General features: G+C 50.5%; 1 protein-coding gene across 1 annotated transcript; it reads left to right on the top strand.

The window, feature by feature from the left end:
* The first annotated feature begins 282 nt into the window (after nucleotides 1-282).
* On the top strand, nucleotides 283-17687 carry MPZL2 (myelin protein zero like 2). The gene is made up of 6 exons (XM_081098549.1): nucleotides 283-737; nucleotides 1541-1707; nucleotides 2411-2621; nucleotides 8266-8413; nucleotides 11606-11681; nucleotides 16457-17687. The coding sequence occupies exons 1-5, from the start codon at nucleotides 680-682 to the stop codon at nucleotides 11667-11669; spliced, it is 648 nt and encodes a 215-aa protein (XP_080954675.1). The 5' UTR covers nucleotides 283-679; the 3' UTR covers nucleotides 11670-11681; nucleotides 16457-17687.
* The last annotated feature ends 2112 nt before the right edge of the window (nucleotides 17688-19799 follow it).

Raw genomic sequence — 19799 nt, 5'->3', positions numbered from 1 at the left:
GGGATGGGAGCCGGGCAGGGATGCCATCCCGATGGTCTTTAAAAGCTGCAAAGCGGGAGGGTCATTAGACATGAAGGTTGCTTTGGCCAGTATATCTCAGGTGGGTCTCGGGGAAGCTACGGGCTCGCAAAGGCTCAGAACCCGCATGGGCACATGTGACTCAGGCCGAGGGCGCGCACTGCAGAACTTTGCCCGCAGACAGTGCTGAGCAGGGAGGTGCTTCCGGGGGCCAATCCCTGCGAGGCAGTTTCAACACTCCCTTCCCAGGCGGGCCTGCAGCCTGTTTGTAAAAAGCGTGTGCAGGGGCCAAGGCCAGGGCGGCGGGGACGCGGCAGCCTGGCACCACCTCCCCGCCGCTTCCGAGCCACCCGGAGGCCAGCGCCCAGAGGAGCCGAGCAGGAGAGCGAGGCTGCGGCTGTGGGCTCTGTGCAGACTCGCTCAGGGCAGAGGGCGGAGGGAGGAGGCAGGGGGGAGGCGCTGGGAGCCGAGGCCCCACCTTTCATTCCAGCAAAGTGCGCCCGCGGAGCAGGGATGAGTCACAGGCGCGGGCGCTCGGGTTCCCACAGGTGAGGGGCTGCCGCGCTCCGGACAACGCAGGTGCCCGCTCGGGAGTGGCCTGGCAGGGGGCTGCAGCCCTCCGTCTGCCCGTCTGGCCTGGGGGCCAGGGCTGGGCTTCCTCATGTATGGCCGGAGCCTCCCGCGCGCGGCGCTGCTCCTGCTGGGCATACAGCTCACAGGTAAGGGCCGGGGAGCGGGGGAGCGGGGTGGGGGGGGGGGGGTGGTAAAGGGGCGGGGGGCTCCCGCAGCAACCCCCTCACCGCCCAGCCCGAGAAGGGAGAGAATTGTCCAGGAAGGAGCCAGAGTTTTCCTCTGGAGCCCGAGCCGCAGTGGCAGCCGCTTGGGGTGGACTTTACTGAAACCGGAGTCAGTGGGTGCTTGGAGGAACTGCTTTTGGACAAACAGGTTTCGGTGAGACTCGGCTGCCAGCCGGGCACAGAGAGGGTTTTCAAATCTCAGGTTACCAACCATTTTCCTGCCGCTGCTTCGCCTCCTCTCAGGCGGGGCTTGGGCGGGCCCCCTGGGGGTGGGGTCTGGGCCCGGGGAGCCCGGGGCAGCGCCGGGGAGCCGCACTGCGCGGGGAGAGGCCAGGTGGTCTGAGCGGGACAGTCATGCCGAGGAGGCCGCGGGTGTGGAGCGTCAGGGGCCCGGCCAGCACGAACCGTCTGGCCTTGAACTTAATTTCTGCAGAAGACATAGCAAGGGCCCCTCTGGACGACTCCCTGCCCAGGGACCGTCACACGCAGCACGCACCGCTGCGCTCGAACCCTCGCCCAAGGAGTGTTCGGATCCGTGTAGACTTCTGGGTTTCTGCCTTCCTTTTGATTTGCCGATGGCTGAGGTTCTCCTGACAGTTTGAAGCGGGTGGCACGCCCGCAGGCAGGCGGCTGGAGAACGCTGGGGAGGCGCTCACACGGGCTTTGGCGGGGGCAGCGGCTCTCGGCTCCGGCCTGTTGACCCTTCCTCCTCCTCTTCGCCGCAGCTCTCGGGCCCGCCGCCGCCGTGGAAATTTACACGTCCCGGGTGCTGGAGGCGGTGAACGGCACGGACGTCCGGCTGAAGTGCACTTTCTCCAGCTTCGCGCCCGTGGGCGACGCTCTGACCGTGACCTGGAATTTCCGCCCCCGGGATGGGGGCTCTGAGCAGTTTGTAAGCGACGGGCTCATTTTCTCGGGGATCTGGGTTAGGAAAACAAGCCGGTCTGTTTCTCCTGGCCCTTCCTGTGTCTGTCCATTTCTTTATTTTTTAATATATTTTTATTGATTTCAGAGAGGGAGAGGGAGAGAGAGATAGAAGCATCAAAAGAAGAGAGAATTGCCGAAACCGGTTTGGCTCAGTGGATAGAGCGTCGGCCTGTGGACTGAAGGGTCTCAGGTTCGATTCCGGTCAAGGGCATGTACCTGGGTTGTGGGCACATCCCAGTGGGGGGTGTGCAGGAGGCAGCTGATTGATGTTTCTCTCTCATCGATGTTTCTAACTCTCTATCTCTCTCCCTTCCTCTCTGTAAAAAATGAGAGAGAATCATGGATCAGCTGCCTCCTGCACACCCCACACTGGGGATGGAGCCTGCAACCCAGGCGTGTGCCCTGACCGGGAATCGAACCTGGGACCCTTCGGTCTGCAGGCCAATGCTCCATCCACTGAGCCACACCGGCCAGGGTATTTATTAGAGTTTTAGCAACGAGCACAAGGCAGGGCTGGGAAGCAGTTCCCGGGACAGAGGCCGCTGGCAGGGAGAGCCGGGAGCTCCTGCTGAGCACTGCCGGCCGCTAGGCTGGCGGGGTCTCTTCTGCTCCCCCCACACCCCCCAGCCCTGGCCCTGAGGAAGACCTTTGCCATTTCTCCTTCCCAGGTTTTCTACTACCACATGGACCCCTTCAAACCCATGAGCGGACGGTTCAAGGACCGGGTGGTCTGGGACGGGAACCCTGAGCGGTATGACGCCTCCATCATGCTCTGGAAGCTGCGGTTCGACGACAACGGGACGTACACCTGCCAGGTGAAGAACCCGCCCGACGTGGACGGGCTCGTCGGGGAGATCCGGCTCAGCGTCGTGCAGACCGGTAGGTGCTGCTGGGGAAGGGTTTGGGGAAGCCTGGGAGCTTGTAGAAAAGAGAGGGCAGCCCTAGCCGGTGTGGCTCAGTGGATAGAGCGTTGGCCTGCGAACTAAAGGCTCCCAGGTTGGATTCCGGTCAAGAGTGCATGCCCGGGATGTGGGCTCGATCTTCAGTGTGGGGCCTGTAGGAGGCAGCTGATCAATGATTCTCTCTCATCATTGATGTTTCTCTCTCTCTCTCTCCCTCTCCCTTCCTCTCTCTGAAATCGATAAAAATAAAGAAAATAAAAATAATTAAAAAGAAAGGAAAAGAAAGGGGCCATCTTTTGTGGTGGCTGAAAGTGTAGAGAGAAGGATGAACCCTTTCAATCTGGAAGCTACGGAGGGAGAGTGAGGAATCCTGGGGTGAAAGAGAAAGGCTTTGTTTGTGGGGAGAAACAGAAAGGAAAGCAAGGGATCCAAGGTAGCTGTTACAAAAATGGCGTGAGACCGAGGAGGGAGAGGAAGCAACTCCCTGGTAAAGGGTAGCCATGGTCTGTTCGTTAGGCCACTTCCGCCCAGGAGGTGAGCGAGTGCCTGCTGGGCCCCTGCCATCCGTGCTGGTGCTGGAGGCGCTGCCTCCTGGTCCTCACAGCCCACCTCGCCGCAGACGCCCATCAGGGGCCCTTTTTTACCGAATGGTGTCGGGGCTTTGCACATGTATTTAATCTTCACGTATCCCGTCAGTTCATTGTGCCCTTGGTGTCCCCCCACCCCCATTTTACTAATGAGGACACTGAGGCTCACAGAGGCGAAGTCGCTTGTCCACAGACACGGAGCTGGTGGGTGGGGCATCTTTGGCTCCAGAATGATGCTCCCAACCACGGCGTGGCATCGTCTGCGCGTTGACTGCGTCCCATGACCCAGCCCGGCCAGCGGTGCCGGGTAACAGAGCAAAGACCGCGGCACTGCAGCTGTAGATGAATCATTTCCCTCCAGGCAAGTGAGAACAATAGAGCGAGGATTAGGGCAGGGGTGGGCAAACTTTTTGTGAGTGTGTGCCAAAACCAGCAAAATCTCTGACTCAAAATTCTTCTGCGTGCCAACCCTAATTTTTTGAGAACATGTTATGCCTACTTGATAGCTCTTTTTTTTAAAAAAATATATTTTATTGATTTTTTACAGAGAGGAAGAGAGAGGGACAGAGAGCTAAAAACATGGATGAGAGAGAAACATCCATCAGCTCCCTCCTGCACACTCCCCACTGGGGATGCGCCCGCAACCGAGGTACATGCCCTTGACCGGAATCGAACCTGGGACCCTTGAGTCCGCAGGCTGACGCTCTATCCACTGAGCCAAACCGGTCAGGGCCTTACTTGATATCTCTTAAGGTGTACGTATGTGAAGAACCTTGAAGAAATAATAAAATTCATTCGAGCAACAAAAACACAGTATATGATGATGAAAAATACATTTATTTTTTAATGTATACATGTACACTGATAGTCCGACAGAAAACTTTATGACTCCGTTTGATATTATCAGTGGGATTTTTGCATCACTGATGACAGAGATTTTACATCAGGTTTATATTTCGTGACCTTCAGAGATATGCACAAGCTACTACTTTCATCTGTCAGGCTACTCCTACTATGAGACTTAACAAAATTCATCACTGAGAACAAAGATTCACAATTGTAAATGGAAGATTATAAGAGAGGGATTCGTGAGCCAGTAAAAGTTACTGGCATGCCATGTTTGGCACGCGTGCCAGAGGTTGCCCACCCCTGGATTAGGGTGAGGATAAAATGAGATAACAAATGTAAAAAGTCTCCAAACTCTTAATCATACTGAAAATTATAGTAGTTACTGTATGCTGAGTGTTTATTACGTGGAGGCACAGCCGGGAACAATTTAAATGAACAATTTTATTTTTAGTAAGAACTCAAGAAATGGGTATTGTTATGTCTATTTTATACATGGCGGAAATGGATGCTCAAGGAAGTTAATTACCCCAATCGCACAGGTAGTAAGTGGGGGAGCTGGTATTTAACCGAGCTTTCTCTGCTGTGTGCTCCGAACTAACACAGTATCACTGCCTGTAAAGTGGCGTGATTTCCTCCTTCCCGCCCAGCCCCGGCCTCCAGGCCCTGTCAGGAGAGAGCTGTGCGGCTGGAGAAGCAATCTGAGGGCTGAATGGAGCGATATCCTATCCTAGGACCTCAGTTTCTTCCTCTGCAAACCGAACAGATTAGACAAGACACATGGTTCTTAAGCATACGGCATCACTGCTCTGAGATCTAACAAAAGCCGTGGCCTTGTGTCCACAGAATGCACACACACAGTGAGCCGTGGCCCTGCGTCCACAGAGAATGCGCACACACAGTGAGCCGTGGCCCTGCGTCCACAGAGAATGCGCACACACAGTGAGCCGTGGCCCTGCGTCCACAGAGAATGCGCACACACAGTGAGCCGTGGCCCTGCGTCCACAGAGAATGCGCACACACAGTGAGCCGTGGCCTTGTGAACACAGAGAATGCACACACACAGTGAGCCATGGCCCTGCGTCCCACAGAGAATGCACATACACAGTGAGCCATGACCCTGCGTCCACAGAGAATGCGCACACATAGTGAGCTGTGGCCCTGTGTCCCACAGAGAATGCACACACACAGTAAGCTGTGGCCCTGCGTCCACAGAGAATGTGCACACACAGTGAGCCGTGGCCCTGCGTCCACAGAGAATGCACACACACAGTGAGCCGTGGCCCTGCGTCCACAGAGAATGCACACACACAGTGAGCCGTGGCCCTGCGTCCCACAGAGAATGCGCACACACACAGTGAGCCGTGGCCCTGCGTCCACAGAGAATGCGCACACACAGTGAGCCGTGGCCTTGTGTCCACAGAGAATGCGCACACACGGTGAGCCGTGGCCCTGCGTCCACAGAGAATGCACACACACGGTGAGCCGTGGCTCTGCGTCCACAGAGTATGCGCAGACACAGTGAGCCGTGGCCCTGCGTCCACAGAGAATGCGCATACATAGTGAGCTGTAGCCCTGTGTCCCACAGAGAATGCACACACACAGTGAGCTGTGGCCCTGCGTCCACAGAGAATGTGCACACACAGTGAGCCGTGGCCCTGCGTCCACAGAGAATGCGCACACACAGTGAGCCGTGGCCCTGCGTCCACAGAGAATGCGCACACACGGTGAGCCGTGGCCCTCCGTCCCACAGAGAATGCACACACACGGTGAGCCGTGGCCCTGTGTCCACAGAGAATGCACACACACAGTGAGCCGTGGCCCTGTGTCCACAGAGAATGCACACACACAGTGAGCCGTGGCCCTGTGTCCACAGAGAATGCGCACACACAGTGAGCCGTGGCCTTGTGTCCACAGAGAATGCACACACACGGTGAGCCGTGGCCCTGCGTCCACAGAGAATGCACACACACAGTGAGCCGTGGCCTTGTGTCCACAGAGAATGCACACACACGGTGAGCCATGGCCCTGCGTCCACAGAGAATGCACACACACAGTGAGCCGTGGACTCCAGGCTGGGAGCCCCCGAGCTAGACATCTCTACTGTCCTTGCTGGTTCTGAGGGTTTATTGAATTTTAAATCAGAAATTAAGCCCTAGATGGTTTAGCTCAGTGGATACAGCGTTGGCTTGCGGACCAAAGGGTCTCTGGTTCGATTCCAGCCTAGGATCGATGTGTTTCTCTCACACTGGTATTTCTTTCTGTCTTTCCCTCTCTCTAAAAATCAATGGAAAAATACCCTGGGTGAGGATTAAAAGAAAGAAAAAAAAGAAAGACAGAGACCCAGACGTCACAGGCGCAAGGTCCCTGGTTTAGGGACCCTGACCTGTGGGGTCCCTCTTGCACCGTTCGCCCGCTAGCCTGTCAGCCCTGTGCCACACGATGATGCTTCGGTCACAATGGACCACATGTGCAGTGGCGGCCACACAGTGACCACAGAGCCGGAAAATGCCTGCCCCCATGGCGCTGCAGCCGTTCACACCACAGCTCAGAGGTGGTGAGGAGCAGGGATGTGGTTGCGATGGGGAACGTTAGCCGCAGCGTGATGAGAGCCACCTGGAGCGCCTGGCCTGGCTCCCGAGGGACGGACGGACGGGGAGGGGCTGAATTGGCACAGCGGGCACGGCTGCAGAGGAGGCAAAGGAAGGAAACTGCCGGGCAAGAATAAGGCCTCAGGAAAACGCACGGGAAGCTTAGCAGGAGCCTCTGCAGCCTCAATAAGCTCCTTAAAACGTAGGCCTGCCCGGTGGCCGGGTCCCGGGCATCAAGGGTCTCCCGGGTGATTCCGAGTCAGGGCAGGTACCCAGGTTGCGGGCTTGACCCCTGGTGGTGGGCGTGCAGGAGGCAGCCGCTTGATGCTGCACTCTCCAATCGATGGTTTTCCCTCTCCCTCCTCTCTCGCTCTAAAATTCAATAAACTATTCTTTTAAAACATTTTTTTTTAAAAAATATTTTTATTGATTTCAGAGAGGAAGGGAGAGGGAAAGAGAGAGAGAAACATCAATGATGAGAGAGTCATTGATCGGCTGCCTCCTGTGCTCCGTCTCCTGGGGCTCAGAGCCCGCAACCCAGACAGAATCGAGACGTGACCTCCTGGTTCATAGGTTGATGTTCAACCATGGAGCCACGCCGGCCGGGCTTTTATAGCACGTTTTCACTGTACCTTTTCCATGTGTAGATGTGTTTCTATGCACAATACCACTACGTTACAACTGCCTACGGCATTCGGACAGTGAGGTGCCGGCCAGGGCTGCAGCCTGGCAGCAGGGGGCTGCGCAGACAGCGAGGTGTGTAAGGCGCCCTAGGATGTCTGCACAGTGACAGCATTGCCTACCGAGGCCGCTCTCAGAAAGCGGCCTGTTGTTAGCGATGCACGAGTGTGGTCACTGATTTACCCACCTGTCTCCCCAGGGTGTGAGTTCCTTGAAGGTGATGTCAGTTTCTGGCTTGGTGTTTCCGTCAGTGCCTGGAACATGGTAGGCCCTTCACACATCTGAATAAACGGCTCACTGAATGGCAGAGGGACCGAGGGAGAAAGGTTTGGGCCCTTGATGGGACTAGGTCAGCAATAATCTTACCCAACCGGCCCAGTGGTGCTCACAGGTTAGTGGGCATCACCACCTGCAGGGACTGTCAGAGCGAACGGCCAGCCCCACCTGCAATTCAGTAGGTCTGGGGCGGGGCCTGGTCATTTGTGTTTCAAAGTTCTGTTGCTAGTCCTCCTGGGACACAGTCTGAGAGCCACCAAAGGAGAATGTCGGCTTTCCTGTGCTACTAGAGTTTACCAGGTAACACGGTAGGTGAACGATTCCACTTAATGACAAAAGTACATCCCGTCTGCTGGCGTGGCTCAGTGGTTGAGCGTTGACCTCTGAACCAAGAGGTCATGGTCTGATTCTGGTCAAGGGCACATGCCCGGGTTGTGGCTTCATCCCCAGTAGGGGTCATGTAGGAGGCAGCCAGTCAATGATTCTCTCTCATCATTGATGTTTCTATCTCTCACTCCCTCTCCCTTCCTCTCTGAAATCAATAAAAAATTTTAAAAATTGCATCCCTATTGTACCTTTAGCTGCCATCACAATCCTCCGCTGTTCGAGAACCCTAACTGGACCGTTTTTCTCTCCCCAGTGCGCTTCTCCGAGATCTACTTCCTGGCCCTGGCCATCGGCTCCGCCTGCGCCCTGATGGTCATCATAGTGATCGGGGTGGTCCTCTTCCAGCATTTCCGCAAACGGCGGTGGGCCGCGAGGGCCCACAAGGTGGTGGAGATCACACCGTAAGGCTGGGAGCCCGCGCCATCTCCTCCTCTCCCTTAGGGCGGCACCTGGCGCTTACGGGAGGCTAGTCCCTGGGGAGCGGCGCTCTGCCCTTTGAGTGCATCTTACAGGAAGGGCTCAGGTTCACAGGATGAGCACATTGGGGTGGATTAGGGACTGTACAAAAGGCTCTTGGTTTTACAGATTTCATGACGGCCTTTCTTTATGATGGAGGATTTGATATTGAAATCTGTTCCATCAGATGGGTATGAGGCTTATCGGGAGGATCACTTAGCAAGTTACATAATGTCTAACTGGGGTGTGCACCTGAAACTAATACAATATTGTATAAGAAACTCATATCTGTTAGACAAAGCTTTTTTAGCGCACTCCTGCCCTGGCCAGTGTGCTCAGTGGTTACAGTATTGCCCTGTGCACCTAAGGGTCCAGCGTTCAGTTCCCAGTCAAGAGTATGTACCTGGGTTGCAGGTTCAATCCCTGGCCCTGGTCGGTGCACTTGCGGGAGGCAACTAATTGATGTGTCTCTCTCAGACCCTTGTTGTTGTTTTTCTCTCTCTCTTCCCCTCCCTCACTCGCTTCCACTCTCTCTAAAAAATCAATGAAAAAAATACCCTTGGGTGAGGATTAACCAAAACAGAAAAAAGGAAAAAAAAAAGAATACTCCTTACCTTTAATGTAAAGCATACATTTCTAAGAACCACTGGGCGGGCAGAAGGTCACTGTGAATCAGTACCTAGGGAAGTCAGCCAGTCTGCTGTTAGGCGCTCAATAAATATTTTCTTATTGAGATAAAATTTACACACTATAAAATTCACCCTTTTAATATTCCATAGTCACCACTAATTCCAGAATATATTCATCATTCACAAAAGACACCCCACACCCTCTTGCTGTCACTCACTCCATCCCCCTCTCACCGACCCCTGCCTACTCTGCTCTCTGTCTCCGTGGATTGGCCTGTTTGGGACGTTTCCTATAAATAGAATCATACAATATGTGGCCTTTGTGTCTGGATTCTTTGACTTATTATAGGGTTTTCAAAGCTCATCCATGTTATACATGTAGTAGCACTTCATTCCACTCTGTGTATATATCACATTTTGTTTATCCATTTAATTGATGGACATTTAGGTTTTTTCTACTTTTTGGCTACTATGACTGATGCTGCTATCAACATATGTCTATAAATTTGTGTGTAGACATGTTTTCTTTTTTAAAAAATTTAAATTCTTTATTGTTGAAAGTACTACATATGACTCCCTTTCCCCCCATTGACCTTTCCCTGGCCACTCCTGCCTAGACATATGTTTTCAATTCTTCTGGGTATATACCTAGGAGTGAAATTGCTAAAATACTTGGTAATTCTATGTTTACCTTTTCCAGGTATTCCCAGACTATTTTCCAAAACAGATGCACCATGTTACATCCCACCAGCAATGTATGAGGATTTCAGTTTGTTCACATCATTGACAACACTTATTATTGTCTGTCCTTTTGATTATAGCCATAGTGGATGTCAAGTGGCTTCTGATTGAGGTGGTTTTTAAAATTTTTTACTTATTGATTTGAGTGAGAGAGAGAAGAAGAGAGAGAGATTTGTTGTTCCACTTATTTATGCATTCATTGGTTGCTTTTGTATGTGTCCTGACTGGGGCTCGAACTGCCGACCTTGGTGTATAGGGAAGATGCTCTAACTAACTGAGATACCTGGTCAGGGCTCATTGAGGTTTTGATTTGTATTTTCCTAATGACTAGTGATGCTGAACATCTTTCCATGTATTTATTGGCCATTTGTATATCTTTTTGGAGATATATCTATTCAAATGTTTTGCCTGTTTAAAAATTGGGTTGTCTTTTTATTGTTGAGCTGTAAGAGCTCCTTATATATTTTAGAATATCTAAAAGTGCTTTATTAGATGTATGATTGCAATGATTTTCTCTCATTCTGTGGGTTGTCTTTGCACTTTCTTCACAGTGTCTTTTGAGGCACAAAAGTTTAAAATTTTGATGAAGTCCAATTTATCAATTTTTTTCTTTAGTTGCTTATGTTATTGGTGTTGTATCTAAGATACCATTGCTTAACCCAACATGATGAAGATTTGTGCTTATGGTTTCTTCTAAGAGTTTTACAGTTTTAGTTCTTACATTTAGGCCTTTGATTAATTTTGAGTTAATTTTTGTAGGTGGTGTGAAGTAGGAGTCCAAATTCATTCCTTTGCACAGGTTGCAGTGTTTTGGTACTCCCAGCACCATTTGCTTCTTTTCCTTGAGAAATATTTACTGAAATAAATAGAATTGATTTTAAGGAGCTTAACAAACTCACCTCTGAGGTTCTGGTTTAACTCTTCGAGTACCAACCAATATCCTAGGAGCTGTGCTAAAATTGCCAAGGCATTTTGAGTTAAAGTTTAAAATTTTTTTTTCCACATAAAGCGTGAACTGCTAGCATCTAATAGTGACACTGCAGGAGGGGCGTGACAGCGCTCCCGGCACTTTTGGCGAAAGACAGGAGGAGCAAGATCGCGCTCCCCAGCGCTCTAGGGGTTAAACTGAATATACTAGTAATGAATAAAGATGTCTTCTAGGTTAACACAGAACTTTTTCTGTCTTTTTAAAATTTTTCAAATACAATTTACTGTCAATATTATTTTGTATTGGTTTCAGGTGTACAATGTAGTGGCTAGAGTTAGACAATCTTATACTTCACATGGTGTTCCCCTCGATAGGCAGGACCCACCTGGCCCCGTACGTAGTCATTGACTGTATTCTCTATGCTCTACATCACACCCCCTTGATTATTTTGTAACTACCAATTTGTACTTAATTCTTTCACCTCCTTCCCTCCCCTCAACCTTTTTCTATTTTGAATAAGGAGTAGAATTAGAGGTAAGATACCAACAGTAAACTAAAGTGTCTGCTTTAAATCCCTGGAGTTCCCTAATTGTACGGCTCCCTTCTACAAATATTCTGGGAAGTGTCTGGGTTCAGACACCCAGGGTCATGGGAAGGCACTGGGTGTGAGAGGTGAGACGGCACTGGTGCCCTGGCTCTCCGGAAGCTGGGCTCTATATCCAGGTGCATGTAATTCTCGCTAGAATGTGGGGAAGGATGCCTGGCCTAAGCTATCTAAGACTCGCCTCCCTTGCTCTGGTCTTGTTGGCTTGACATTGGTTTCTGCTTCTTTCTTACAGAAAAGAAGAAGAAAGACTCAACCAAGAGAAGAAGGTCGCGGTTTACCTAGAAGACACCGACTAACGTTCCTCAACGGTGAGGTCGCAGATGGTCCCCTTCTTTCCTCAGCTCTCCTGTCCGGCTCGTCTCGAATGTGGGTCTCCCCGATGATATGGCGAAGTGGAGGTCAAAGTCTGCGTTACGGACGGCTTCTCCTCTGGGTGTGATTTGTGCAAAGTCTTAGGAAGCTAGGCGGTTAAACTGAGAGAATTCTAAGATTTGAGAATTCTTTTTTTTTTTTTTAATATTTTTTATTGATTAAGATATTACATATGTGTACCCTCTACCCCCCCTCTCCCCGCTCACCCCCTCACCCCCTCGTTGTCCGTGTCCATTGGTTAGGCCTATATGCTTGCATATAAGTCCTTTGGTTGATCTTTCCCCCTTGCCCCCACCCTCCCCTACCTTCCCTCCAAGGCCCGACAGTCCAATCAATGCCTCTCCGTCTCTGGATCAGTCCTTGTTCATCAGTTTATGTTGTTCATTATATTCCACAAATAAGTGAGATCTTGTGGTATTTATCCGCTCTCCAGTTCCATCCATGCTGTGGCAAATGGTAAGAGTTCCCTTTTCTTCTTCCTCTTCTTAAAGAATACCTTTCAGCATTTCATATAATGCTGGTTTGGTGGTGATGAACTCCTTTAGCTTTTTCTTATCCGTGAAGCTCTTTATCTGACCTTCCATTCTGAATGATAGCTTTGCTGGATAAAGTAATCTTGGTTGCAGGTTCTTGCTATTCATCTCTTTGAATATTTCTTGCCACTCTCTTCTGGCCTGCATGGTTTCTGTTGAGAAATCAGCTGACAGTCGGATGGGTACTCCCTTGTAGGTAACTGACTGTCTTTCTCTTGCTGCTTTTAAGATTCTCTCTTTATCTTTTGCTCTTGGCATTTTAATTATGATGTGTCTTGGTGTGGTCCTCTTTGGATTCCTTTTGTTTGGGGTTCTCTGCGCTTCCTGGACTTGTAAGTCCATTTCTTTCACCAGGTGGGGGAAGTTTTCTGTCATTATTTCTTCAAAAAGGTTTTCAATATCTTGCCCTCTCTCTCCTTCTGGTACCCCTATAATTCTGATGTTGGTACGCTTGAAGTTGTCCCAGAGGTTCCTTACACTATCTTCATATTTTTTGAATCTCTTTTCTTTTTTCTTTTTCGGTTGGGTATTTTTTGTTTCTTTGCATTTCAAATCTTTGACTTGATTCTTGGGATCCTCTTGTCTGCTGTTGGAGCTCTGTAAAGTATTCTTTATTTCAGTCAGTGTATGCATAATTTCTAATTGGTCCTTTTTCATGACCTCCATGGTCTCACCATACTCCTTGAGGGATTCATTAAATTTATCGGCGGTTTCCATAAAATTCTTGACAAACCTTATAAACGTGGCCTTGAACTCTATATCCAGTCGTCTGGCCTCCTCCGTTTCTGCCAATTGTGACCTGTTTCTTTGTCTCTGCATTTTGGCTGCTTCCCTGTGTTGATAGAGTGGCCTGCGCGCCAGGTGTCCTGTAGGGCCCAGTGGCTCAGCCTCCCCAGTTACCTGGGGTGGACACTCTTGGTGCACTCTTGGTGCCTCGCTTGTTGTAGGATCACTGGGAGGAATTGACCTCCAGGCCAATTGGCTGTGGGAAGCAGCTGTGTCTGAAGTGGGAGAATGTGGTCCCCCTCTGACCACGGGGTACAGTGGCTCCTGGATCTAAGGAGGTGCTAATTCAGCCCCTGCCTGAGGCCTCACAGCCGGGCCACGAAGAGGCTCAGCTGTGAAGCAATGCAAGCCGCTGCGGGGCCTTGGGCCTTCTCTTGGAAGTTCCGGGTCTGGCTGGCCCGGCTGCAGTTAGGTAATTATCAGGTTGCAAAGTTCTGGGGCATTCACATGCAAAAGCCTCTGCTGCAGCCCGGGTGGGGCGGGGTCTCAGGGAGTCAAAGGGCGTAGAAAGAAGCAATGGCTGATTCTCCGCGCCTGGAGTCGCGCGTCTCAGTGTCCCGGCAATGGCTGCAAGCACCTCCGAGGGAAATCTGCCCCCAAGTTCGCCCGCTGCCGCCTGAGAGAGCAGCCTCTCCCCGTATGAGACCTGGGTCCCCAGAGACTTCCCGGAGCCGGAGATCAGAGCAGTCGGGAGCTTGTGATTCAAAAAGACAGCCGCGTCCTCAGGTGCCACCCCCTTTCCGTGCGCGCGCGAGCCGCCACCGTACCTCTGCACTCAGCCTCCGCAGCTCCTCTGGCTCTCAGCGTGCTTTTCTTTTCTTCTAGTTGTAGAAATTACACTCAGCCAGCCTTCCTGTTGTTTTGGACGATGTTTGCTCCGTCCTTTGGGCTAATTTTCAATTGTTGTGTGGGGCGACTATTTCCCGGTGTTTATCTATGCCGCCATCTTAGTTTCTCCGAGAATTCTTTATTTAAGAATAACAAATTAACTTTCAACATGTAAATAAATATATTTTTATTGATTGGTTTGAGAGAGAGAGAGAGAGAGAGAGAGAGAGAGAGAGAGAGAGATCGGTGTGTGTCCTACTCATTTATGCCTCATTGGTTGACCTTTGAATGTGTCCTGACTGGGGATGAGCCTGAAACCTCGGGGTCGGGATGACACTCTAACCAACTGAGCTACCAGCCAGGTTCTAATATTGCTTTTAAAAAGATAGGCCCGATGTTTTGACAAAACTATTCAGTTCCTCTCATTTAGTTATTGGGACCATGAATCCAGTTTTAATAGTGTGATTTTGTTTTTCTAGTTTTCAAGTTTATCAGGATTGAAAGATAGGATGATTTTGTTAAAAATATATATTTTTATTGATTTTTTACAGAGAGGAAGGGAGAGGGATAGAGAGTCAGAAACATCGATGAGAGAGAAACATCGATCAGCTGCCTCCTGCACGCCCCCTACTGGGGATGTGCCCGCAACCAAGGTACATGCCCTTGACCGGACTCGAACCTGGGACCCTTCAGTCCGCAGGCCAATGCTTTATCTACTGAGCCAAACCGGTTAGGGCCATTTATTTTTTTTATATGATCAGAATATCTTCTATTCTCTGAAGTAGGTCCACTATTATTATTTGTTAAAAGAGTCACAATTTTATAGCCCGAGACTCCGGTGAAAGTACCTTCAGGATCTATAAAATAGACTATGGAGAGAAGCGATTCCATCATGAACCCAGAAAGACGAATTTGGTATCAGAGAGGTTTTGCCAAAGGCTATTTTCTTCTTTTAATCAAGCAGGTTCTCCAACATGCGGGTCATGGAAAAAAGATGGGGCTCTTTTATATTCAAGGAAATGTAACGAGCTAACACAGTCAAGTGCAATGTGTGGTCCCTGACTGGATGGCACTAGTTTGAACAAACTAGTTGTAAAAAGATTTGGGGGGCAATTGGGAGTCTTGAATATGAAAAATTTGAATATGGATATTAGGAAATTATTATTAATTTTTATTAGGTATAATAAGGGTGTTGTAGTTATACAGGAAAATGTTCCTATTCTAAAAATGCATATTGGAATATTTGTCGGAAAAAATGTCAGCCAAAAAAAATTTAAGTAAGGCAAAATGCTTTAAGATTAGGTGATGGGTGAATGCCTCTTACCTACTTTTCTGTTTGTTTGATTTTGCTTCCAATTAAAGGAAGAGAGGGAGGGAGGGAGGGAAAGAGAGGAGAAATGTATGTGTGAGTGAGTACAGATCACCAGTGTCCACAGGAGGCAGAGGCGATGAATTAAGGACACTGAGAATAAGAATCAGGCAACGTCTTTTAAAAGTGAAATTAGGGGAGAATAAATGCATTTAAGAATATTTTCATTCACAATGGAGAACAGGTCTATCAATATGTATGTACAGTAAAACCGCGATGTAACAGACTATTTGGGGGTGTCCGGTAAAGCCCCAAGTCCCTTATATGAGAAAATAGGTTTTCCCAGTTCATATGCTACAAAATGGACAAATTCGATAGTTTACCACCTGTTTTTACGTACGTAGACACATTTGTGTCATTAGAATCATGTAGAAGAGGTTTAACTTCGCAGAGAAGGTTTCTATTTGTGTGCTGCAACTTTAAGTTTATGCTGAACGGGCCTGGTGAGTGCGTGCGCCCACCGGTCACCGAGGAGGCGAGCACCGCGCTGGGCGCCGCGGGCCGGTGGTCCGGTTGGAGGCTGCGGCCGGACCACAGCAGCAATGCCCGGTGCGGAGCCTGCGGCAGCTGGCCGTTCCCTGCATTGTCTACCAGCAGCGCTCTGCATTTAAATGCTGGGCTGTGGTTGCAGACACTGTAGTAATATCATTCATGTCGGCGAAATCAGTGTGTTTCCCAACATGCGGCCACTCACGAAAATTTGTTAAAAACAACAGTGAATTGATAACAACAAAAAACCAACCTGTTAATCTAATTATACGCAAATCTCGGTTAAAAGCACTTTAAAATCAACCGGTATTCATGTTCCCATGTGACACACGGACGGCGTTCTGTCCGTTAAGCCCAGTCTGTTAAATGGAGGCTCGCAGAGTCCGCGGGCCAGGGGTCCCGGCGCCCCCTCCCCAAGTGCATGGTCTGTGGGCCAGGGGTCCCGTCGCCCCCTCCCCAAGTGCATGGTCCACCGGCCAGGGGTCCCGGCGCCCCCTCCCCAAGTGCATGGTCTGTGGGCCAGGGGTCCCGGCGCCCCCTCCCCAAGTGCATGGTCCAAGGGCCAGGGGTCCCGGCGCCCCCTCCCCAAGTGCGTGGTCCAAGGGCCAGGGGTCCCGGCGCCCCCTCCCCAAGTGCATGGTCCAAGGGCCAGGGGTCCCGGCGCCCCCTCCCCAAGTGCGTGGTCCACAGAAGCTTTGTGTTTCAGGAGGCGGAGGAGGCCAAGACCCCAGGAGGAGCCGAAATGGAGGGAGCTTGTCGCTGGCCCTTTCGTGGTGACCTGTTTCCGACCAGCTCTGCCCATGACCACCCAGACAAGCACCCCGAGCCTTCCCCGGGAGACACGGCCAAAGCACCCCTCGCTGAGGACCTCTTCTCTGTTAGTTACAGCGCAAGCAACTTCAAGTGAGCGTTGGTGCCCTGGGGAGCGGCGCTCTGGCCCAGCAGCCCTCGGTGATGACTCTCTGCGCCCCTGGCAGCGCCTGGGAGGAAGGCCCCTGCCCACCACGCATTTCCTGTACCTTCGCTGGGGCGCAGCGCTCCCGCTGCTGGAGTTGCTGGGTTCGCTGTCCTCCCTCACGGCGAAGCAGGCGAACCTCCCAGCCGTTTCTAGGGACACAAAACCCCATCGTTAAGCGGCGCAGAGCAGCTTGGTTCTCACGGCGCTCTAATCTGGGACACGTCTGACCGTATGACCTTCCTTTCAATATCCCTAGATGGTAGTTTTCCCTATTTTTGTCAATTGATCAAAAGCTTACCAGAGAGCACCGTCTAAATCACGGAGTCGCTAAGGGCAGGTTACCGTAGCGCTAACAGGTGACACCTGCCACTCTCTGGGCGAACTGCTCGCCGCCGGCGCCTTTTGTCTGTGAAGCGCCATGGACAGCGCAGGTCCCCGCCCCTCCCCACCTCTATGACCTGTAACAGCAGAGCGAACTGTGCTCATTCCTTTGTGGCCGGGATCATCAAGCAGTTAAATAGAAGAATTCTGAAATGGTATTTTGTGACTTTAGAAATTTAGGGCAGGTGAAAAAAATCAACCCTAAATGATGGCCATTTTGTTCAATGGTACACAAAGCTCTGAGAACTGGAAGAGGTTACTTACTTTTTTCTTTCTTTTTTAAAAATGCACTTGTTCTGGGGGAGAATTTGGTGTGGGGCAAAGAAATGCCAACACTAACAGAATGAAATCAACTTTATTCTTTTTTTCTCTTATACTAATAGATAAAACAAACGTTATAAGTGAGCTATGAAAAAAAGAGAGCTTTTAAAAAAGTGTCTAGTTTCCTGGCTTATTTCCAAACTTAAGCTATAGCAGCATTTAGTCAGAAGGCAGGAAACATCTAAAAGTTTAGGCTTCCCCCAAATCTTTACAACATATGTTCAGTTTTCACTGACTGGGCTAAAGACGCTATTTCTTTTAATAAACTGGAGTTTTCAAATAGATGATCTGTATTTAAAGATACTGAATGAAAGGTTAAACGCGGTGGTGGGCAGGCAGGCAAAACAGCCATCTCAGACGGTGAATAAAGACAAATGGAATTTCTTTAAGGGAAAGGGGCTGGGGTTGGGGATATGCGAAGGGAAGGGCTGCACAGCACTGAGCCAAAGGGTACGGGGCCCATGATGGCAGCGGAATGTACTCAGGACAGTGAAGCAAGGAAGGCAGAGGAGCAACAGGAGAGTCCAGGCTGCGCTGCGCTGCTCACTGGGAGGTCAGAGCACAGGGACCTGGAGACAGGGTCAGGGGGTGAGTCCCGGATGACCTGTCACTGCCCACCGCTCCCCTGGTTCCCAGTCTCATGAGGTGGGGGAGACGTGCCTGTGGGGGTGGCGGGCGTGCTCCTTGGAGGGAGAGTGCACATGGGGTCCTTGGCTCTGAGCAAAGTTCTCTCTCTTGCAGGTGGGAATCTTAGGGGAGGGCTCAGGGCCTTAGTAGAATATTCATCAGCTTCCCAGGTGAGCTCTTTTCAGTCTCCCCTGATTTGCTGTTTCCAGGGTGGGGGTGGGGTGGGGCTCATTAGTCAATGTGGCTGGACCTGAAGCAGCCAGGGTGTCACTTATCTGGTTTTGCTGCTTTTCTGGGCCTGGAGCCGAAAGGCAACTGAGGCCTCTGAGGCCTCGATGTTATCTGTAGGGAGCGAAGGTCAGGGGTCTAAACCGCCTCACCAGGGATAGGAGAGATCGGGGTCCAAACCGCAGGACCAGTGATGTGGGAGGGGAGGACAGGTCACCCTGGGGGCGAGGCGCTTGTTTTCCCAGCTTTGCCCCTTGCTGGGCACCTGGAGCGTTCTGCACCTGGCCCTTCGTCCTTGCTCTGCTCATGTCTAACACTGAACTTTGATATTTTCCCCCAAGAGTTCTTCAATAAATTGGTGTAATTTACATACAAACCTTGATTCACAAATACATTCCATACCTGTCTTGTTTTGCCCATTACACTGACAAAGTAAAGTTTCAATACCCAGTTTTGAAACTAAAAATTAGACTTAGAGTCAATATTATTTTTAATTCACATTTTCTATTTTTTCTTCATAATTCACCCTTTTAAAATATAAACACTGATGTTTCTTCAGACAGATGGCCTGGATGATGTCCCACAGTATGATGAAAAAGTAGTCACAAACTCAGGGAATGTGTTTCAGCAGAACTTGTAGCTGTGTCTTGGCCAAATACCCAGTTATTCAGTGTCTCCTTCCAAACAGAACTTCTGTGATTTATGATTTTCTTCTGCCTTAAACCTTTATGTAAATAACCTTTAGCAATAAAGATTTATCAGTTATACAATTGGCTTTATATACACATCTAAATTCTAAGTAGCAGGTAACAGAAAACAGACGGGTATGTATTTCCTCTTCACTGGAAGTTTCTTCCTGGCACCCTGGAAGTTAATAATGGGCAGATTAATGTCCACGGGAGAAATAAAGTGGCGCGGAGTCCCGCAGAATTTCCTCACTGCCGTGGGAAACTCAGAGTCCGGCACAACAAACTACCCAGCTGGAGACTCTGCTGTGAGAAACGCCCACCTGTCCGCATCCGGATAGCAGACTCGGAGACAGAAGAACAGCAAAAAACGAGACTTTAATGCGTCTTGCAAGATCGGGTGTCTGGTTGAGCAGGCACCCGGGAGCGGGACCCCAGGCCGCTCATCCCTAGCCCCGGAGCCCCCCCTGGTTGCGCGCTGGCTGAGCACTGTGGGGCTGGCAGCCCCCCCCGCCCCCCCTGCCTGGGCTATGGCCTCCTATGGGATTACTGGGCTGGGGCCTTTTCTAGCTGTCTCCGCCTCCCCCTGTCTGCTGCGGAGGGCAGATCTTCCTGGAAAATGTGCGGCCGGTCTGCACAGTTTTTTATGCTCATACCCTTTCCCCTCCTCCCCATATCCTTTGCTCCGCCTCCCCCGAACCCCCACCCTGAAAATTCAGTAACAACTGGCAACATGCTGCTAGTTTTCTGCACTAAAAGTTGGCTTTGCTGGAGATGGACCGCAGAGGCCTATTTCCTGTACTTTCAAGGGCATATATCAGCTATTCCATTTGGGACTCTTTCATTAG

The sequence above is a fragment of the Myotis nattereri genome (genome assembly GCF_964212035.1).
Source record: "Myotis nattereri genome assembly, chromosome: 9".
Lineage (NCBI taxonomy): Eukaryota > Metazoa > Chordata > Mammalia > Chiroptera > Vespertilionidae > Myotis > Myotis nattereri.
Note: the sequence above shows the minus strand (reverse complement) of the source record. Positions and strands in the feature narration are given on the sequence as shown.